Source organism: Lepidochelys kempii, chromosome 7 (assembly GCF_965140265.1).
Source record: "Lepidochelys kempii isolate rLepKem1 chromosome 7, rLepKem1.hap2, whole genome shotgun sequence".
NCBI classification, from domain to species: domain Eukaryota; kingdom Metazoa; phylum Chordata; order Testudines; family Cheloniidae; genus Lepidochelys; species Lepidochelys kempii.
Genome location: NC_133262.1, coordinates 109,239,660 through 109,263,412, shown reverse-complemented (window position 1 = coordinate 109,263,412; position 23,753 = coordinate 109,239,660). Strand labels below are relative to the sequence as shown.

At 42.3% G+C, this 23,753-nt stretch overlaps 1 protein-coding gene across 1 annotated transcript in view; it reads right to left on the bottom strand.

The window, feature by feature from the left end:
- The window catches only part of RGS10 (regulator of G protein signaling 10), a 29,964-nt gene extending 8,930 nt beyond the window's left edge, over positions 1-21,034 (bottom strand). Inside the window, exons 1-3 of the mRNA XM_073354220.1 lie at positions 20,345-21,034; positions 12,036-12,154; positions 10,456-10,542 (exon numbers count right to left, since the gene is read on the bottom strand). Coding sequence (XP_073210321.1) covers positions 10,456-10,542; positions 12,036-12,154; positions 20,345-20,393 — 255 coding nt within the window. The 5' untranslated portion in view covers positions 20,394-21,034. The remainder of the gene's footprint in view (positions 1-10,455; positions 10,543-12,035; positions 12,155-20,344) is intronic.
- Between the last annotated feature and the right edge of the window lie 2,719 nt (positions 21,035-23,753).

Sequence of the window (23,753 nt, the reverse complement as noted above, 5' to 3'; positions counted from 1 at the left end):
AAAGCCAAACTATGCTACAGATTGACGCAAGAGGTCATAATAATGTGCCATAGAGAGATGCTCTTTTAAGCCATTTAGACTATTAGGGGGGCCTGAACTCACCTGGAGGGTGTCCGTGCACGAATTTGCAACAGTTTGGTTAACCAGCCTCTGTGTGTGAACTTCTTTTTATTTTATTTTTTTTCGTTAAAGAATGATTTATTCTGCTTTAGCTTAATTTGATAATGAATGGGTTTTAACTAAGCCAAAACAAGCCTGGTTTAAACCAAAATAAGAGTGTCCACACTGCTTTCTGTTCCAGTTTAAACTGGTTTAAAAATGACACCATAAGTTAAATCAGTGCAGATATGTGAAGAGAAGCCGTTGGAGGAGACAAATATGTAAAATGTGGTGGGAGATGGCTTTAATAAACTTTGAATACATAGAAAAAGAAATACGGACAAAAGATTTGGGCAGCTAAGGAAGAAAAGAGCAGAAAAGTCTCTTTCTTTGAATTTTTTTAATAGATGTGGGGCAGAGCCAAAGCCCACGGGAGTCTTTTCCCTTCTTGCTTTGGATCCGGCCCTATAAGAGTGTGAACTGGACTTCTGAATTTATAGTGAAAACTACTGCCCAAGGGGTACAGAATGCAAGGTACCATCCTGCCATGTCAGGCATCTTAACCCAAATGAAGGAGCAGAGCAGACTAGCATTTAAAGCCCTGGGCTGAATGCCAATAGTCCTGTTCCTGGTTCTGCCACCAGTTTGTTGTGTTCTCTTCGAATTTTAACATTGTAAGCAAGTGGCACTTATTTGCAATTCTAATTCTGTCCTAAACGTTTTTGCCTGTGAATAATATTTGTTGAGAGAGAAAACTGCAAATTATACAGGGCCAAATTATGGCTGCTCCCATGTGTCTGGCGGGGCACTAGAAGAGGAAGGCAAAAGATACTGCCATGCACTAATTTAGCAGTTGGCATCCTTCAGGTACAGGGTAGGGGGATCCAGTGTTGCCAGCTAGACACACTGTCCTTGCCCACTTGACATACTGATAAGGGTAGGCAAGATTACAAAGCATGAGCATACGTAGTATTTGCCATAGACAGTAGTAACCGTTACTCATGAGCATACTTTCCACAGTACGTTTGGAGGTACCATGCCGGCTCCTGGTCTCTGCGGGCATAATGTCTCCACTAGCTGTTGCTAGTAAGGCAGTACACCTCCTCAAACCCCTAGTACAGCAGGACAGGCCACATTTGACAAGAAAATAGGCCCAAAAGGCTAGGGGACTCAGGGATAACTCAATCAGCATACAGAATAATGGATATCCATGGAGACAGGGAGTGTAGGGGCCAGGTGTTTGCCTAAGGATTTACAAAGAAAAAAGAAACCCAAAATAATTCTCTGAAGAGGAGACCTCCTTGGGTAAGAGACAATAGTCTGCAACTGTGCGTGTAAAAAAAAAAAAAAAACAGCAGGAGGGACAAGATTTTATCCTCCACTGAAGAAGCAAGCTCATGGTGTGGCTGCCTTGTGAAAAGAGGGTCACAGCCCGACAGTAAAGCACTGTTCTGCAATCTTTTATTAGACAGGAGAGTATCTTGTTAATTAAACCTAATCTCTAGAATGCGTGTTATGATTTTATTTCATATGTAACAATTTATTTCCAATAGTTCTACTTCCTGTTACTTGAATCTGTATGCCTTGTTAAATAACCCTATATTCGATTTCACTATAAACACATCACAGGCTACGTCTACCCTACAACCTATGTCGACATAACTTATGTCACACAGGGGTGTGAATAAACCACCCCCGAGTGACATAAGTTACACCAACATAAACGCTTGTGTGCACAGCGCTATGTCGGCGGGAGAGCTTCTCCCACCAACATAGCTTCTGCCCTCTCTCCCATCAGCATAAAGCGTCTTCACCAGACACGCTGCAACGGCACAGCTGTGGCCCCATAGCGCTGTATGTGTACACCTACCCTACGTGTTGTGTTAAGCAGAGTGGTGATCTGAGGGGAACTGGTAAGCTGGGTATACTGCATCTTGGAAGCAGCAAATCTGTGAATACTGTGATTGTCCAGTGGACCAAGGGCTTGACACTCCACGGAGGCACTGGGAGGGCTCAGCGTTAGAGTGGGCCTATTGCTAACCTGCAGAGTGACAGCGAGGCCCCCGGCAGACACAGACAAGGCCTCCTCACACTAAGGGCATGTTGTTGCAAGGTGCCTCACAACTCTGGGTATCCCTGGGAAGCATCACATTAGCAAAATATACAAGTTAACTCCCTCATTGATGTAGTGTTACAGTGATTGCTGCAGAAATCACTTTCAGGAGACAAATTAGTGTTTCATGCTGTAATAAATACTGAACAGAATGATTTCTATCTTTAAAGTTTCTGTTTAATTCTGTAAAGGAGATAGATAGATAGATCTACAATAACTTTTAAACCCTACTGCAAATCTATAATGTATTATAATTCTTCTAGCCTCCAGAAGCTTTGCTAGTGTTAGACTGCTGACTGCATATATTGACTAAAGACTGGTACTGAATAATTGAAGGTAAATGGGAACTAGTTAATCATTGTCCGTTCAATATGGCAATCCATCTGAGGATTCATTGCACTGTTATCTCTGTATGTCTGTTTACCATTTCCTGTGTCTGTGTGCACAATCTTAAAACAGAAACCATGAAAAAAAGATGCAGATTATTTTATAAAAGGAAAAAAGGGTCATCATCCCACTGCAAAATCCTACATAAGGACTTTTCATGCAGTATCCATCTTAGAATACAATTTGGTACCTGTTTAAGCAACAATGGAGATGACCTAGCTCCTGAGCAGGGCCTGGGCCACTGTGCATCATACAGATAGAAAACAGCTGGCCTGTGTGAAGAAAAAGATACTCCCTATTTGCAAAACAGCTGCAATGCCAGATCCACATCCACCAGTGAAGAAAGTAAGTTCTCTTGACAGAGGGAACAGGTATATCTAGACACCAGGCCTTACATACTGCACATACCATACCAAGGTAATATTGTGCACAATGGGTTACTTTCAGCACTGATTTGTAATAACAAGGACCGAACAGGTGCTATGTGTAATGGCTTTTGTGCCAAGGCTAAAGTAGGCCCCATGAGTCTTGTCTTGCCATTAGCTTGTTGAGGTGAAGACAGGGCACAGACAGCTTCTCAACCATGTGGACAACAGCCAGGCAGAATGCTGCCACTTGTGTTAGGAGGGCTTGAAGTGAGAGCTAATTAATGTACCCAGTGCCGGTCTGTCTAACTTAAATGGCTGCCACCATGGTAGTATCTGAGCAGCTCCCACATATTCATAGTTTCCAAGCCCTGAAAGGACCACTGTGATCATCTGGTCTGGTCACCTGTATAACACAGGCCATAGAACTTCCCCAAAATAAATTCCTGGAGCATCTCTTTTAGAAACACATCCATTATTTCAAAATGGTCAGTAATGGAGATTCCACCATGACCCTTGCTAAATTGTTCCAATAGCTAATTATTATCACTATAAAAAATTTACACCTTATTTCCAGTCTGAATTTGTCTAGTTTCAACTTACAGCCATTGTAGGTTGTACCTTTCCGAAAGACTGAAGAGACCATTATTCAATGTGTGTTCCCCATGTAAGTACTTATAAACTGTAATCAAGTAACTCCTAACCTTCTCTTTGTTAAGCTAAATAGATGGAGCTCTTTGAGTCTATGGCTAGGTATGTTTTCCTATCCTTTAATCATTCTTATTGCTCTTTTCTGAACCCTCTCCAATTTATCAACATCCTTCTTGAATTGTGGACACTAGAACTGGACATGGTAAAACAGCAGCAGTCGCACCAGTGCCAAAAGAAGAGGTAAAATAACCTCTACTCCTTCTTGAGATTCTTCTGTTTATGCATCCTTCCTGGGACAGCATTAGCTCTTTTCATCACAGTGTCGCATTGAGACCTCACGTTCAGCTCATTATCCACCACGACCTCCAAATCTTTTTCAGAGTCACTGCTTCCCAGGATAGTGTCCCCCATCCTGTAAGTCTGACCTACATTCTTTGTTCCTCAGTGTATCCGTTTAACCATATTAAACTGCATATTGTTTGGTTGCACCCAGTTTACCAAGTGATCTAGATCACGCTGAATTAGTGACCTGTCCTCTTCATTACTTACCTCTCCCCTTATTTTTGTACCATCTGCAAACTTTATCAGTGATTATTTTATGTTTTCTTCCAGGTCATTGATAAAAAATGTTAAATAGCACAGGGCCAAAAACCAATACCTGTGGATCCCACTGGAAACACATCCACATAATGACAAGTCTCTTTTTTCAATTAAATTTTGAGTCCCATTTAACCTGTACCATCTTAATTTTATATTAGTCTAGTTTTTTAATCAAAATCTTGTACAGTACCAAGTCAAATCCTTTGCAGAAGTCTAAATAAAACATCAACACTATTACCTTTAACAAACTTGTAATCTCATCAAAGAACAATATCAAGCTAGTTTGATAGGATCTATTTTCCATAAACCCATGTTGATTTGCATTAATTACAGTGCCCTCCTTTAACTCTTTATTAATCAAGTCCCATATCAACCACTCCATTATCTTGGCCAGGCTAACAGGACTATAATTACCATGGTCATCCCACTGACTCTTTTTAACAATTAGCACACTATTTTTTTCCCAGTCTTCTGGAACTTCCCTAGTGCACCAAGACTTATTGAAAATCAACATTAATGATCCAGCAGGCTCTTGGATGCAAGTTTTTGGGACCTTCTGATTTTAAAATGTCAAACTTTAGTAGCTTCTGTTTCACATCCTCCAGAGATGCTAGCAGAATGGAAAGAGTGTTATCATCACCATATGATAAGACTGTATCATTTGTTTTTCCCCAAATACAGAACAGAAATATTTAAAATAGAAACAACAATCATCCCCCCATCGTCCCAATCTCTCTCTTCTTTCCAGACTGTAGGAAAAACAGCCTGATTAGTTGTTTCTGTTTTGAGTGTGTCCATCTATATGTGTATGCATAGACCTTACTGAGGGAAAACCAAGCCCAAGACATTACTTCTGGGTAGTTCTATGCATGGTGAGGTCTGTGGTTGAGTTGGTTGAAAAATGTGTTTCCTTTCCTGCAGAAAAATTTTTGGCAGAAATTTGAATACTGAAAAATATTTTGGTTTTCAGTTGTTCATTTTTTCTTTGTATGACATATCAAAATTTCCTGTGGAAAGCAGACTGGGTCAGAACAAAAGTCGATCAAGCCCAGTATCCTGTCTTCCAACAGTGGCCAATGGCAGGTGCCCCAGAGGGAATGAACAGAACAGGTAATCATCAAGTGATCCATCCCCTGTCGCCCATTCCCAGCTTCTGGCAAATGGAAACACTTTTAAAAAAAAAAAATTAATTTTGCTGAAAACCCAATTTTCCACTAAAAAACAGTTCCAAGGAAAAATTTTCAACCAGCCTTGATCTATAGTCATTCCTGTGTCTTGTGAGAACAAATATCATAGTCAAGGTTGGATCTAGACTTTCACCTGCAAGACTCCCTCTGAAGGTTAACAATTTCATGGTACTAAGGGTACCATGGGGATGAGACCTGTGTCCCCATTCCCTCCTATTTCTGATGGTTCCTGGCACAGTGGGGAGTGTACAATGCACCTTTCTAGAGCAGGTGTAGAGAGTTCTGCTCAGCAAACTCCCTACCCCTATCTTCCTGTGGCACTCTGCTAGCCTTTGGCCAGCAGAGTACGGCCACTTGGACTATTCAGCTGCAAAGTGCTCGTCCAGCAACAAAGGCTATAATTTAGCCCTTGATGTCCCCATAGAAAGTCTAAAGCTGGAATTCTCCAACAGGCCTAAGGGAATTAGTCACTCAGCTCCCACTTTTCAGAGTAACAGCCGTGTTAGTCTGTATTCGCAAAAAGAAAAGGAGGACTTGTGGCACCTTAGAGACTAACCAATTTATTAGAGCATAAGCTTTCGTGAGCTACAGCTCACTTCTTCAGATGCATATCGTGGAAACTGCAGCAGGCTTTATATATACACAGAGAATATGAAACAATACCTATTCCCACCCCACTGTCCTGCTGGTAATAGCTTATCTAAAGTGATTTCCAGCACAAATCCAGGTTTTCTCACCCTCCACCCCCCCACACAAATTCACTCTCCTGCTGGTGATAGCCCATCCAAAGTGATAACTCTTTACACAATGTGCATGACAATTAAGCTGGGCTATTTCCTGCATAAATCCAGGTTCTCACATCCCCCCCACCCCCATACACACACAAACTCACTCTCCTGCTGGTAATAGCTCATCCAAACTGACCACTCTTCAAGTTAAAATCCAAGTTAAACCAGAACATCTGGGGGGGGGGGGGGGGTAGGAAAAAACAAGAGGAAACAGGCTACCTTGCATAATGACTTAGCCACTCCAAGTCTCTATTTAAGCCTAAATTAATAGTATCCAATTTGCAAATGAATTCCAATTCAGCAGTTTCTCGCTGGAGTCTGGATTTGAAGTTTTTTTGTTTTAAGATAGCGACCTTCATGTCTGTGATCGCGTGACCAGAGAGATTGAAGTGTTCTCCGACTGGTTTATGAATGTTATAATTCTTGACATCTGATTTGTGTCCATTTATTCTTTTACGTAGAGACTGTCCAGTTTGACCAATGTACATGGCAGAGGGGCATTGCTGGCACATGATGGCATATATCACATTGGTGGATGTGCAGGTGAACGAGCCTCTGATAGTGTGGCTGATGTTATTAGGCCCTGTGATGGTGTCCCCTGAATAGATATGTGGGCACAGTTGGCAACGGGCTTTGTTGCAAGGATAAGTTCCTGGGTTAGTGGTTCTGTTGTGTGGTATGTGGTTGTTGGTGAGTATTTGCTTCAGGTTGCGGGGCTGTCTGTAGGCAAGGACTGGCCTGTCTCCCAAGATTTGTGAGAGTGTTGGGTCATCCTTTAGGATAGGTTGTAGATCCTTAATAATGCGTTGGAGGGGTTTTAGTTGGGGGCTGAAGGTGACGGCTAGTGGCGTTCTGTTATTTTCTTTGTTAGGCCTGTCCTGTAGTAGGTAACTTCTGGGAACTCTTCTGGCTCTATCAATCTGTTTCTTTACTTCTGCAGGTGGGTATTGTAGTTGTAAGAAAGCTTGACAGAGATCTTGTAGGTGTTTGTCTCTGTCTGAGGGGTTGGAGCAAATGCGGTTGTATCGCAGAGCTTGGCTGTAGACGATGGATCGTGTGGTGTGGTCAGGGTGAAAGCTGGAGGCATGCAGGTAGGAATAGCGGTCAGTAGGTTTCCGGTATAGGGTGGTGTTTATGTGACCATTGTTTATTAGCACTGTAGTGTCCAGGAAGTGGATCTCTTGTGTGGACTGGACCAGGCTGAGGTTGGTGGTGGGATGGAAATTGTTGAAATCATGGTGGAATTCCTCAAGGGCTTCTTTTCCATGGGTCCAGATGATGAAGATGTCATCAATATAGCGCAAGTAGAGTAGGGGCTTTAGGGGACGAGAGCTGAGGAAGCGTTGTTCTAAATCAGCCATAAAAATGTTGGCATACTGTGGGGCCATGCGGGTACCCATAGCAGTGCCGCTGATCTGAAGGTATACATTGTCCCCAAATGTGAAGTAGTTATGGGTAAGGACAAAGTCACAAAGTTCAGCCACCAGGTTAGCCGTGACATTATCGGGGATAGTGTTCTTGACGGCTTGTAGTCCATCTTTGTGTGGAATGTTGGTGTAGAGGGCTTCTACATCCATAGTGGCCAGGATGGTGTTATCAGGAAGATCACCGATGGATTGTAGTTTCCTCAGGAAGTCAGTGGTGTCTCGAAGGTAGCTGGGAGTGCTGGTAGCGTAGGGCCTGAGGAGGGAGTCTACATAGCCAGATTGTCTGGCCCCACAGTATGCCAACATTTTTATGGCTGATTTAGAACAACGCTTCCTCAGCTCTCGTCCCCTAAAGCCCCTACTCTACTTGCGCTATATTGATGACATCTTCATCATCTGGACCCATGGAAAAGAAGCCCTTGAGGAATTCCACCATGATTTCAACAATTTCCATCCCACCACCAACCTCAGCCTGGTCCAGTCCACACAAGAGATCCACTTCCTGGACACTACAGTGCTAATAAACAATGGTCACATAAACACCACCCTATACCGGAAACCTACTGACCGCTATTCCTACCTGCATGCCTCCAGCTTTCACCCTGACCACACCACACGATCCATCGTCTACAGCCAAGCTCTGCGATACAACCGCATTTGCTCCAACCCCTCAGACAGAGACAAACACCTACAAGATCTCTGTCAAGCTTTCTTACAACTACAATACCCACCTGCAGAAGTAAAGAAACAGATTGATAGAGCCAGAAGAGTTCCCAGAAGTTACCTACTACAGGACAGGCCTAACAAAGAAAATAACAGAACGCCACTAGCCGTCACCTTCAGCCCCCAACTAAAACCCCTCCAACGCATTATTAAGGATCTACAACCTATCCTAAAGGATGACCCAACACTCTCACAAATCTTGGGAGACAGGCCAGTCCTTGCCTACAGACAGCCCCGCAACCTGAAGCAAATACTCACCAACAACCACATACCACACAACAGAACCACTAACCCAGGAACTTATCCTTGCAACAAAGCCCGTTGCCAACTGTGCCCACATATCTATTCAGGGGACACCATCACAGGGCCTAATAACATCAGCCACACTATCAGAGGCTCGTTCACCTGCACATCCACCAATGTGATATATGCCATCATGTGCCAGCAATGCCCCTCTGCCATGTACATTGGTCAAACTGGACAGTCTCTACGTAAAAGAATAAATGGACACAAATCAGATGTCAAGAATTATAACATTCATAAACCAGTCGGAGAACACTTCAATCTCTCTGGTCACGCGATCACAGACATGAAGGTCGCTATCTTAAAACAAAAAAACTTCAAATCCAGACTCCAGCGAGAAACTGCTGAATTGGAATTCATTTGCAAATTGGATACTATTAATTTAGGCTTAAATAGAGACTTGGAGTGGCTAAGTCATTATGCAAGGTAGCCTGTTTCCTCTTGTTTTTTCCTACCCCCCCCCCAGATGTTCTGGTTTAACTTGGATTTTAACTTGAAGAGTGGTCAGTTTGGATGAGCTATTACCAGCAGGAGAGTGAGTTTGTGTGTGTATGGGGGTGGGGGGGATGTGAGAACCTGGATTTATGCAGGAAATAGCCCAGCTTAATTGTCATGCACATTGTGTAAAGAGTTATCACTTTGGATGGGCTATCACCAGCAGGAGAGTGAATTTGTGTGGGGGGGTGGAGGGTGAGAAAACCTGGATTTGTGCTGGAAATCACTTTAGATAAGCTATTACCAGCAGGACAGTGGGGTGGGAATAGGTATTGTTTCATATTCTCTGTGTATATATAAAGCCTGCTGCAGTTTCCACGATATGCATCTGAAGAAGTGAGCTGTAGCTCACGAAAGCTTATGCTCTAATAAATTGGTTAGTCTCTAAGGTGCCACAAGTCCTCCTTTTCTTTCAGCTCCCACTGACATGCAATAGGATTCTGGCTTCTAACTTCCTTTGGACGTCTCAGCCTAAAACATTAATCAAATTACATGTTTTAATTGTCAAAACATTCTCCAATATTTACAGGAGCAAACAGACAGAAACCCAGTAAATATTTCAGGCCTGATTCCACATAACGTGGTTCTGATCCCACAGTCAGAAAATGCAACTAGACCCCTGTGCTCATGTGAATCCAATTGCAGGACTGGCACCTATACAGCAGAAAAAGGTTATGATTAGAGCTGACCAAAAAATATTCAACAGAACAGTTTTCTGTCAAAAATGCAATTCAGTCGAAATCTAAAGAATTCACAGGAATATGTTGATTTTGAAGAAATTTTTGATGGGGGAAAAGTCTAAATAAATGGTTTCCACTGTTTTAGTTCCATGTCAACACATTTAATTTTGATACAGTAAAAATGTTTCAACTTTCTTGTTTTGATTCATTTTATTTCAATTTTTATATGGTAAAATAATTAATGTATTACAATATATTTAATATTTTATATATAATACACTATATGTAGTAAAGTTACACCATTATTGAAACAAAACATCTTTAGCTTATCAAAGAACAATGATTAGACATTATCAAAACAAAACATTTCAGTGGTTCCAAATTGAAATTTTTTGGAATTTTTGTTTCATGGGAAATATCAATTTTGGCTTTTCATTCTGATTCAGAATAAAATTTGTTTTACTAGCTAGCTACAACTAGCTCTAGTTTTGATGATTTCTGATACATTCCTTCAATATATTTGTTTGTACATACATGAAATACAGCTGAATAACTATGTAAGTAGGAGACAGGTTATATCCCTAATGCTACCATGGAATCTTTGTTGGCAGGTAAAGTTTAATTTTGAAGGAAATACCTGTTTCTTGTCTTGCATTTTCTTAAATTCTTCACACGCTAACCAGAACAAAACATTTTCTTCACTAAATTCTTTCTTTAAAAATTCCTGGGGAAAGAAAAAAAAAAAGTACAATGTTAAGATCTGATTTTTCAGATGTTTGTTTCCTCTCCCCGTGTTAGTCTGTACAAACTAGATGCTCTTTGGGCCCAGGACTGTCTTATTATTTTTTGTACAGCACAAAATGAGGCTACCAGCTGGGGACCAAGAGGTGCTACTGAACTATCAACAAACAACATATTCAATGCTTTAAAAAATACAATCCATAAGAACCAGCCTACCTAAATTTTAGTCTTAAATTCCGTCAGCCAGCTAATGAGAGGAATGTATCTATCATCATTAAACAACTTGAGCAATTTAAAATTGTTATTCAGAAAGAACACAGGAAATACACAAACTCAGTAGTAATAAGTATATAGCTCTCTTTTAATGAGCTTTATCGATCACTTGGGATTCTAGTCTACTTTCATCTGACATTCTTTACTGGCAAAAACTGCAAATGAAACTGCTTCTAAACATGATCATCAGTAACAATAAATTATCTTTAAGTAAATTAAATCAAAAGATATATTTGCACTCTCCAGACAGTGTTTAAAAAACCACATTCCTCCTAAAGAGAAGCATTTTTTAAAATGGAAAAAATATATATATTTAACATGTGTATAAAAACAATGACAAATATTTATAGTTCTGGGATGTTCAATTTTCAATGTCAAATGTGAAAAAAGAAAGATTAAATTATTTGCTGGCACCAGGAATTCTAAAAGCATTTGGATCAGTCTAGTAATAGCACTTTCCAGCAGTGGTCTGGTATAAAATCACTTCACTCCAGCCTCTGGGTTTGATTGGGCAAATCATTACTCAAGCAAATAGTTTTTATTTATGCAAATAGTTACACTGATTACTAGCATGATAAAAGACTTGCGAGATTGAGGGTTAATGGGCCACCCCCAACATTCTTGAGCCACAGTCCTGCATTGTGATCTGTGTGGGCAGACTGCTGATCCCACAGGGAACCCTACTGAAATTAAAGGAGCTACGCTCAGTTCACCTGCCTGGGTCACAACACAGGATCGGGCCCCTACTGAGTTACTCTTGCTCAGTAGCAGTCACTGGAATAACTTATATGGATAAGGGTTACAGGATCAGGCCCCAGTAGTGGATATGACACGACAGGAGACAGTAATATTTCAGAAAAGACCAAGTTTCCTTCTGCTCCATTATTTAGCCCACTGTGGCTTTCCAACCCTTACTCCTACTGTACCCATAACATTGCCGGTCATCTATTTTCTGGTTAGAAAGGTGCAACCAATCATTTTCCCTATACCCAAAGATAGGCTGTTGGCAGAGGACACCATCTGAGAAGCATAGCAAATGCCCCAGCTCAACTATTCTGTCACCAACGCTTAATTCACACATCTAGTTATATACAAATGTATACCCTCATGCCATTGGTACCCCACCATTATTTAATGCGGATACATATTAAGCTTCAAATGCTGTTTAAAGTCTATGCAACCATTAATAGTTAAGATAGCTACCCTAAATCGTTTCACTCCTTCTGGATCTTCTAGGAGGTTCTCTAGTGACGTAGTCCACCTTGAGGTTCCTTTTAGGGTTTGTTGGCTGCTGCTTGGGTTGCCATCGCTGTCATTTATCTCTGAAAAGTAAACAAACCAGCTTTAAAAAAATGAATAGTCTCACGTGCATTTTTCTGATCCCATCACTACCCTCCTCAACACCTTCAAGTCATAGCTGCTTTCTTAAAAGGAGATTTGATCACACTGAAAAGAAACATGTATTTTTCCATTCTGCATCGTTGCTAAGAGCTTGTCTTCGCTGCTACAGTTTGCTCAGAGTCCGTACACTCCGGTTACTCCACTCAAACTAACCTAGCTCGACCACACTGCAAAACAACACTCAGGCTGCAAGAGCGATTTGATTAGCAGCGGATGCGCTGTTGTAACTTCTGCAGCTGCATCCCCACAGCATTACAAGTTCAAGCATCAGCAGCACTCAAGCTTCAACCCACCCTGACAGCCCAGTGAATGAGCTAGAATAGAAACTGTCGTGTGTGGATGGGGGTTGGGTTCGGGACAAAACCTCAAGCTAATCCTGCAGTGAAAGCAAAGCCTAAGAAATGTAAAAGCTGCTTTACAGTCAGGGAACTCAAGAGCAGATAATGTCATTGTCTTATCTGAGTTAATTTGCCTTATGGACATGGAACATTACTACCAGAGCCTCAGCTGTAAAAGGGCTGTGAGCTTGTTTCTGGCACCGTCAGTGCTATTGGCTGGTTTAGATCACCCACACCGAAGTTATGAGACAAATCTTGGTAAGCTGCCTAGATGAGATTTCTTTTAGAAATGAACACTCTCAGGGTAGGGTGGGGGCCACGGATGGAGAAAGAAAAACTATGCTTTGTTTAGGAGGAGACGAGGCCTACAAATCAAACCATTTTACTGGGAGGGCAGCTAGACAGGTGGTGGAATGGTCTCATGCAGTCTTGGAGTACACTTATTGTCGGGCAGTTTACTTTTGATTTTCTTAAATCAATTGGAGTTTTCCCAGAATAAAGAGTGCAAGGTTGTACCCGACTAATATGCCAGCCAGCATTCTCACAAATGTTCCGAAGTCTAAGGAGAAGGAAGAGATGGTCTAACTGCTGAATCTACATCTGACTGACTGTGCCAAGAGATGGGTTTATTAAACCGCAGGCTGCTGAGGCCAGATAGAAACAGATTCTTCACTGGCTACCACTCTGCAGTCCCTCTTCTTGGAAAGGCTCCAAGTATTTTACTGCTGAATTGAAAAGCTTTATAATAAACACAGAGAGAGCGTGATCTTCCATTCGCTGTGTGCCCAAAACTTCCAATAAAGACAGTGGGAGTCTGGGCCATCAGGGTCAAGCCTAAAACCCTATCTAAGATTGCTAGACATTATAAGACTGGGAGTCTAATCACACATTCCTTGCACACTCAAAACTCCACTGTAATAAATAAAGCTCTTACTTAGGACACCGTATTAATAATAAATACAAAGAGGGCATTTGTAATTGAAAGCTACGCAAGTAGAGACCAATCCTGCTCACCTTTCTCACCCAAGTAGCCCATTGAAGTCAATGGGACTATACGTGTAAGGAAATTGAACAGGATTAGGCCCCTCTTCTATTAACAGTTTGGTATCTCATTTCTATTTATTGGCATGTTTATTTTTATAAGTCCTTCATTTCACCTTAAAGCCAGTGTTCAAAGATATGGATCTTCTCAATACATATTTGGATCTAAGTTAGGGATCTTTCTAAGTGTGGAGCTAAACCTATTATAGCAGTTGTCCAAAAAGAAAAAAAGAAGAAAATGAAAAAGCATTATACAGAATAGAGAGTCAAACATCAGCAGATAGCTAGAATGATAAATGCCAAGACTGAAAACCTATGGAAAACTGGTATTCCAGAAAAGCCTATTGTGCTAAGTGGATTTTGGTTGTTGGAGGCTTTGGTGAGTTCTTTTGATGAGTTCCCTCTGATAACAGTCAGATGGACATCTGGTTGTAAAAGCATAATAATCTCATTCACTCTCCACAAGGCATCTATCATAGGAGTTTCCCTTTCCATGGGGAATACAACTCTGCAAGAGGGTGAAAGCATCTAAAGTTGCACAGACTCCATCACGTATCGTTGCGTAAGGAGAAGGAGAAACCCACCCCCATGCACCAAATCAATAAAATATATAGAGACTAAAAGGAGAATATTTTAAATTAACCCAGCAAGTGGGACACACACTGAGTATACTATAAAATACAAGCCATGTCATTAGCATCCTCCTTCATCTGTTGTGATCTCTCTCTTTGTCATCTCTAAGTAAGCCCCCAATTCTGCATTGTCTTGATGTGTGAACTTGAACAAGGCGCTTTAACTTCACCATGCCTCAGTTTCCCCTTTGGGGAAATGGAAATAATAATAATTCCCTCCTCAAAAGGGAGTTGTGACATTTAATTAACGTGTCTACAAGGCATGTTGGGATCCTGGGGTGGAATGTGCAAAATATTGTTACTTGTATAGAGTCAGATTCTCATGTTCTGCAAATATCCACTGTCTGTACACAAGGACCAAATCAGAATGGCAGTGTTTTCTACCCACAAGTGTAAATGACTACACCAGGGGTGGGCAACCTTTCAGAAGTGATGTGCCGAGTCTTCATTTATTCACTCTAATTTAAGGTTTCGCGTGCCAGTAATACATGTTAACGTTTTTAGAAGGTCTCTTTCTAGAAGTCTATAATATATAACTCAACTATTGTTGTATGTAAAGGAAATAAGGTTTTTAAAATGTTTAGGAAGCTTCATTGAAAATTAAATGAAAATGCAGAGTCCCCCCGGGACCGGTGCCCAGGACCCGGGCAGTGTGAGTGCCACTGAAAATCAGCTCACATGCCGTAGGTTGCCCACCCCTGGACTACACAATGGGCAGAGTAGTGGAGAACCAAACCTATTAGATATACTCTTTACGGGAGTCAGATTTTATGTCTGGTCTTCTTTTGCTCTACCATGCAAAATGGACTGTAATGGTTACTCGTCCGTTGTTCTTTAAAAAGCATAGCAGAAGCAATATGGATATTCATTTCTAAGAGGACTCTGAAGCAGACTGACTTTAGAATCCCAAGCTAGACCTGTGCTTCTGTTTTTCTATGATATCTCTAGAACACTAGATGACAGACACATTGTGGCCTACCCTGGGGACGAGGAAGGGAACAAAGAGTTTCCTCCCCACCTGATGCCTCTCTTGCAAGGACAGGGCACAAGGATTGCACTAGTCTGGTGACACTGGCAATGCTAACTTCCCCCAAGTGGGCATGGAGTGGTGGGGCTACGGTCCGATGCGGCAGCCACTTTCCTCAACAAGCCATGGGAGCTTGGGCAAAAAGAAATTCCAGGGAGGACCCAGCACCACCTGAGCCAGAGAAATTCTCTACCCAGGAGGAACAACTGCAGCAGGCACAGACAATGTCATCAGACTGCTTTCTACAATTTCTCTCCCCTGTGCTCACTGTCCATTCACTCCAACCCCCTCCCTCAGAGTCTCTTCATTTCAGCCTTACTCTACCTACCCTCTAAGTTCCCCTGCTTCCTACCCTCCTTCTTTCCCCCTGCCCTACCCTTCAATGTCCCCTCTCCCTTCTCTTGTCTTTTCATTTAGCTATTCTCCTCCTCATTAAACCATACCCAAAGAATTTTAAAAATGTAAAATGAGATATACCCACTCCTCCATTCCCCCCACTCCTCCCAAAAATACTGTGGCACTAACATGATGTTTGCAGACCACCACTGTTCACTCTGTTTGCATGTTACGTCCCTTTCTCCCTACCCTTTGTCTTTCCTGTCTACTTTCACAGAAGCTCTTCGGGGCAGGAGTGATCCAATACTGTGTTGCACAGAGCTTAGCACAATGGGGCCCCATTTTCAGATGATCACTTCCATAATACACATAATAAATAATAGGCTTTTTCCCCTTCTACACAAGCGTAAATGTCTACACAAGTTACAAGGCCATGGGGAAACAGGCCCAAAATACTTCTGATAATATTAGAATCGTTGTAGCTCTGTGTTTTCACTGTACACAGTTCTAAGGCACCTCTCACCTCAGTTACTGGACACTCACATACATATTTCTAGTATAAGAATTGTCCCCAATAAGATCATAGCTCTCCACTCTATACACAATTGCTTAAATCCGTCTGATTCAACAGGTTCATGTGTACCATATAGAGAATACTTCTTTATGTCTTAAAATAGGCAAAAGGTTTGCCTGGACCTAACCCAAGGGATAATCTCTACATTTCTATCTACTAAAGTTCTACTGAACTGTCTTGAAAAAAAAATCATCACACTTGCAGTGGAATTTATATACAATTCTTCACAACTAATTTATTTTTAGAATGTAACGGTGAAATATATTTTAGTATATGAAATATGCTAATCCTTAGTTATCCCTCTTCTTGTCATTAGTAAGATCATCTTATTCCATCAGAAGCCCTGCAATTATGCTGTCCTGTAGTTTACACACAAACTGCATGCTTGCCAGTGCCACCAGTACCTAATATCCAAATGATAGAGTAATTCACTTCTTTTTTAAACAGCAGATAATTATGTGCACCAGTAAGAAGAACGCAAAGGAACTACAGAAAAAGGGATCTTTTCTATTTGAACTTTTGTAGAAAATTAAAATGTACAGAAGTAGACAAAGATGTAAAATAACTCTGATCTTTCTTGTTTTGGTGGAAAAAACACTCACTATCTTTTAAACATACAAGGAAACCAATAAGTGGAGAAAATACTATTATAAACATTCACAGCATAATTGTACGCAGGACCCCACCATACAGTCTTTACTTCAACAAAACTTCCACTGACTGCAGGATCACAACGCATTTTCTTATATTATGTGCAGTGGCCAACTGCTTGTATAAACAAAGCTAACGTCTGGAAGTTATACTAGCTGCAGCATTATTTTAGGGAACAATCCTATATGATCTATTTTGATCATTACAAAATACTATTACGCAAGATACAAAAACACCTTGTAAATAAATATTTGTATAAGTGATAAATGAAAGGGCATATGTAATTTTTTTTAAAAGTTCTAACTACCACACTTGACACTGTCCGTATCTGAAATAGCGAATATTTGTATTATACAGACAACAAGTCCCATGCTAACATTAATTAGCAAATCAGAACTCCAGGCTCCGAACCTTGCTTTGAAAGGACAGTGGCAAAAAAACAGAAGAAACCACCAATTAGCATTACATGCTTACTGTTTCAAATAATAAGGTGATTCAGTACATGGGGTGAGATCTTCACACACTCCTAAGTGATTTAGCAGCACAAGTCCGCTTTGAATTTCAGTGGAAACTTTGTGAACCTGTTCGATAGACACTTTGGAAAATCCTACCCATAATTCTGAAGTGTTGCAAACATATAACATATATTTAACAAACAGACATATAACAAATATTTAATAAACTGCGCCCTGTGGCAACATATCACACAGCAAAAATTTGTGCATCTTACGAAACTTTGTTACATCAGCCATTTAATGCTTGTTCTTTGCTTATCCCTTTCCATATATGTTTTCTGCAAAGTTATTAACAAAAGACAGCAGACATGACCAGCTAATCAGCCAAGTATGTACCCATATAGCACCTTATAAATAGCTTTTTTTCCTTTGTTCCCAGTGTTTAAACAAATAGCATCAATTCACAGAACAGTTAACAGGTTTCAGAGTAACAGTCGTATTAGTCTGTATTCGCAAAAAGAAAAGGAGTACTTGTGGCACCTTAGAGACTAACCAATGCATCCGATGAAGTGAGCTGTAGCTCACGAAAGCTTATGCTCAAATAGAACAGTTAACAAAATCCTTCCCATTCTCCTATAAACTTATCTTGAGGGAACTTTGACTGCACCACATGCATTTGCTCCTTCTTCACACAAAATCAGGCCTGGGTCCTTTGGGAAGCTGTGAATACTGACAGCTGGGCCTTTTATTTTTTAAAGTGCTCTTAACCGTTTCTCTGTGATCATCAGAATGTCTTTCCCCTCACAAGCAACAGTCCTGAATTAATAAACCAAGGTTATGGAACAATGAGAAATTGTTCTTAACTGTTCCGCTTAACAAGGGAAAGTTCCCTTACTTTCCATGTACCCAAGTGCCACTTGATGAGTCCAATAGATCAACTTTTTCTAGTAGCTGCTGTATTTTAAAGGACCTATGGGCTACGAAGAGTTGTCCTTTGCCTGTTTTGGTTTGTTCAAAGTATAAGCCTTAACATCCTCTTTCGAGTGTCTCCAACAACAGATGGCAATTGGATTCTAGTTTTAACTATATGGAAGGAAATTAAACGTATGTTCTGCATTTGTAGCATCTCTGAAAGCATTCACCAAGCACATAACTTTAAAAAAAAACAAAAAAACCCAAAAACCTAGACTAAAAGCCACTCTCAATTTTTCTTTGGAAGGCTTTAATGAGGAACTTGCAAGTTAGTAATCTTATTGTACATTCCAAAAGTAATGTCGGTACTCAGGATTCTTAGTTTGTTATTTTTATCCAAATTATTTCACAAAGAATAATATATGTTATGTTCGTTTCCTTGAGCCACTGAACCTGCTGTGTCAGTGAAAGTCTGTTGTAAAATGTTCTGTATTAAAGTGCTGTAAAATGTTCTGTATTAAAGTGCTGTAATATTCTGAAAGTGTGTCTGTAAAAATGGCGTTCTGGGGTTCCGTGTCAATGACTTCCATATCAAATGTAAGAAGATGGTCTTAGATGACAGCTCTCCAAAGTCAACTTGGAATCTGAAAGTCAAACTAGGTTCTTTCTGGTTAGGAAGTCACCACCACTAACACAGATGATCTAATCAGAATGTCTTTAAAATTTTGGTTGATGTAGAAGCAACAACAGAATCCAACAGCCTCTCCTGTAGAGAGTCTACAATGGAAAAGACTATGCTACACCTAAATTATAGTTTCTGAATCTTGTGCTTAAAACATAACCTATCAGTTATATTTGATAGCCCCAGAAGCATACAAAGCATTAAAAGGTGCATAAAGACAGAAAATGCTACCTGGGCTGTGTCCATCTCTATCAGTGAGGGCAAACACACATGACAGAAGTATGTATGCCTCCCACCCCCACCAAAGTTCACTTTGTCCTGGGAGCTATTAAGCATCTTAAAAGCATGGACAGGTCTACAGCAATATGAATCATCAATCACACCCTGTACTCAGTTAGTTTAAGTCTAATTAACATCATTATATCTGAATATTGTAAAAATCCAGATACACTGACAGGTTTCAGATATGAAACTTGCCACCACTGCTTTCGGCCACTGCATGTTTTGAGTTGCTTTATAAGTATTACCAAGTCCATTACATGAGAATTAGACAGCTAAAGCCATTATTTGCTATTACTGCACAATTGCATATTTTGAGAAATTATAGTGGACTTTTACAGTCATACTAAACCTCATGAACAGCTGTCATTGTTCATGCATAACTCAGAGGAAAGGCAGTAAAAAATTCAGGTTGATACAGTGAAACCATACATTCATACCTTCTTTCTATTCATCTGTATCATCCAGCTGGTTAAAGCACCTGAATGAGACTTTATCTACTTGATTTGTAGAGGCACTGAGCACCCACAACTCCAGTTTAGCTCAGTGGAGCTGTAGGGGTTCAGCACTTCTGAGGCTCAGGCCCTATTTGAACCTGATGTCATTTGGCACTGCTACTTTCACTGGTGTTTGTTACAGTTTCTTATAATGTAGCCTTCCCTCTGCCACACAGGAGCTATGACTCATGTGGAGAGAAAACAAGACAGTTAACAAACCAAAGCACAGCTGGAAGCTGGGCTCCGTGTTCCACTTCAGCGTGCTTTATTTTTCAGACACACTAAAAAGAAAACTCCATCCTTCCTCTTTCAGCTAAACTTCCTCTTGGTCTTGAAGCAGCTTGCGCTGCAAGCAAGAAGTGGTTGTGTCTTCTCAACGCAAAGCCAAAGCTTCCTGGGCCGAAAGGCAGCTGCAAACTAGAGGAGTCTGGAGAGGCACCAGCACCCCTGGCTCCTGCTTTGGGTTAATCATTGGTTTAAAAAAAAAAATGGAGCTTCACCTCCAATCTGGACCCAGCGGCAGAAGGCCGGTGCTGGCCAGAGTCATGCCCTGCCTGGGGAGGCTGGGGCTGATTCTGGGGCCGCTGGTTCGCGGCCCGGGGTTAGCCCCGGCTGACTCACAACGCGCGCTCTAAGCCCGCTCGGGACCCCGGCTCGCCCGCGTCCTCCGCGCAAAGCTCTCCTTACCTGACGGCGGCCGCTTCCTGCTGAGCCTGCTCACAGCCCGGGTGAACATTTCGGGGGGTGGCTGCCCAGCTCCAGCCGGCCAGCCGCAGGAGGCGGTGCCCGCGACGGGAGCTCCCTGCGCCCCAGGAGGCGCCTCCAGTCGGTCCCGCGGCGAGGGCTGGGCGCGCCTGGCACTTCCCCAGCCAAATGAGACGGGCCTGCCTGCGGTGAGCGCCCTCCCTTCGCTGGGACACCCCTAGGAGGCGCCCCACGTGGGCGCTCCCCGCGGCTCCCACCTCTGCGCCCTCCGCCTCTGGCTGCCGGGCTCCTGCGCTCCCCGCGATGCGCCCCCTGTGCGCTCCCTCCTGCTGCCCTAGGAGGCGCCCGGGCGCCCGCGCTCTGCAGCTGCCAGCCTGTCCCGGGGCGCTGACTCAGGGGCCGGGCGCATCCTCCTTCCTCCGCCCGCGCACACCAGCCGCTGCCGCCGAGCTGCCTGCGGTTAGCAGCCGCATGCGAAGCGCAGCCGCCGCCTTTTCCTCCGCCAGTTAAAAAAAATAAAAATAAAAATAAAAAATCGAGCCCAGCAAAGGAAAAGCACCAAGGAGCCGCCAGGGGCGTCAGCAAGGGGGGCCCCTTCCCAGCTGTGCAGCGAGCCACATTGCCGGGCAGCTCTGCAAGCTCCTACCCCTCCAGCCCCCTGCCTCCTCCTGCAGGGAGCTTGAGCCGGGTGATGAGGACCAATCAGGGATTTCCCTACACCCCTCCCAGTGGGGGTGTAATCCCCCCTGAATTTCCCCAACACCCCCCCCCGCCACCGGTCATCTAGTTACGTCAGTGTTGCCAGTTTAGTAATTGGTTGGAAATCTGAATTGAAATTGCAATATTAATACACACTTTAAAAGCATAGACAGTGTATGATGAATTACTTGCACCTGGGAAGGTAGAATAGATTTGAAAAGTATGAACAAAGACAAGCGTCTTCACACCGCTGTTGTTTTTTTCTGACAACATCGGCACACTGGTTTCCGCAATGTTGGCCAATCTAATAATTTATAATGAGGATTGATAAGCAAGGTCTGAACGAGCTCTCTCCTGGCAGCTAGTGATGAGCCAGGAGAAGGCTTCAGGACCAGATGGTATTTACATGAACTCACCTACTCTGCCTACTTATCCAGCAGACAGAGCTGTGCTGCCCAAGGGATCAATTTTGGCTGATGCTGGGTTACAAATCATTTTAGTATTGAATGTGGGGGATATGACATGTTGTTATCCTTATTGAATGAGTAAAGGGCAGCAGAACTGTGCTTAGCCTGCCTGGATGAGGGGTTCACCCTCAATGCTTAATTTTTGCCAGGCTTGGCAGTTCATAGCCCTGGGCTTGCCACACCAGTTATGAAAGTAAAAAACTTTCTCAAGCCCTGGCACCTCTTAATTACAAATTAAGCACTGGTCACGCTCAACTGCACTTCACTCGCTAAGCAAGGGGTTTGGATGGCAGATCCTAGTGGAGGAGGAAATGGGACAGGGGTTGTGCTTGGTGGTGCGGGCTCTGCCTAAGGGTCACAGACATTATTTGAATTGCCCCTCTCGCCTATTTAAAGTTAGTGCTTATTAAGCTCCATAGAGAGTCTTTTTGTTTTGTTAAGTGGTCACTCGGGCTGAAATCACTAATAATCAGGTCTATGTGCTTAGACCTGCTGCAGGACAGCTTTTCTGTGGAAAAGACAGCCCAGCCTGTACTTGCTGTGAGGTGAAATCACCAAAAGCTAGGTGGAATCTCAAGAGACCGACTTGCAGAGGTCACAGTGGCAGGTGGCAGCAGAAGGTGATGGCACAGGGCCATCAGCAATGGAGTGGTGGAGTGAATGGTGGCATGACAAACAACAGCAGCCAGAGTGAGTGTCCGGAGCGAGTGGCGAGCAGCTGGAGGAACAAGCAAGGTGCTTTCTCCCTCACCCTCCCAGGGTGAGAGGTGAACTCCTGCGAAAGCACCTCTGAACTCTGGGTCTTCACTGACCAAGGACAACAAGGTGGGGTACAGTAGAGGGAGAAGCACATTAAAGGAACATTTGTTTGTTGGACTATGTTTTAGTGACTTTACTCCAGAATGCTAAATTTGTGACTAAGAAATTTATATAAATATACATTTCCTAATAGGCCAAGATTTTTTTTAAAACGCATTATTTGCCAAGGTCATTATCTCATATTGTCTTAGGGAGTTTCTGTACTAAACATTTTTATTATATTATAATTAATTTTTACAGAAGAATAGCCATATTGGGTCAGACCAATGGTCCGTTGAGCCCAGTACCCTGTCTTCTGCCAGTGGCCAGTGCCAGGTGCTTCAAAGGGAATTAACAGAACAGGGCAATTATTGAGTGATCCATCCTTTGTCATCCACTCCCAGCTTCTGGAAATGAGAGGCTCTCATAGCATGGTGTTGCATCCCTGCCCCTCCTGGCTAATAGCCTTGATGGACCTATCCTCCATGAACTTTCTAGTTCTTTTTTGAACCATGTTATAGGTTTGGCCTTCACAACAGCCTCTGGCAAAAAGTTCTATAGGTTGACCATGTGTTGTGCGAAGAAGTACTTCCTTTTGTTTGTTTTAAACCTGCTGCCTCTTATTTACTTTCTCCACACCAGTCGAGTCATATCCTGTCTGAGTTGTCTCTTTTCCAAGCTGAAAAGTCCCAGTCTTTTTAATCTCTCCTCATATGGAAACTGTTCCATACCCTTAATCATTTTAGTTTCCCTTCTCTGTACCTTTTCCAATTCCAGTATATCATTTTTGAGATAGGGCAATCAGAACTGCATGCAGTATTCAAGATGTGAGCATACTATAGATTTATAGAATAAAAGTGGAGGAGCTCGGTTTGCCAGACCAATCAGCAAAGCCAATGCTGACACACACTGTGAAAAGGCTGCAAAACACCAATCCTCTAGACTGCATCAACATGCAGAAAGCCTTGTAAGCCAGTCATTCTCAAAGCCAATTTTAGAAGTACTAAATGAGGGTGTTAAAAATGCTGGGACACGGTTTATTCAAACAAACCAGAGTTACCACTACAACACTACAAACTGGAGGCCAATGTTAAGTGCATTGTCATTTGTTAATCCTGAAGTTGGACACTGGTTCCAACCAAGACCAGCAAATGCTCACTATCTTTCTGCAAGAAACTCAACTGACTGGTTAGAAGCATGCAGTGCAACAGTGAACTCAGCAGTTGAAAAAGTGAAGAACTCTCTCACCACTTTCAGAAAATGTGCATACATGGCTGATGAAAGCACTGATGCAAATGGGTGTCAAGTATTAAGTCACTGCGTATGTTATCTTAATATCAGTTGTAGGCCAGTAGATGCATTTCTAGATGTTCAGTTTATAGAAGACACAGCAGCTGCACCCTAGAAGAATTAAATGCTTGTAAATT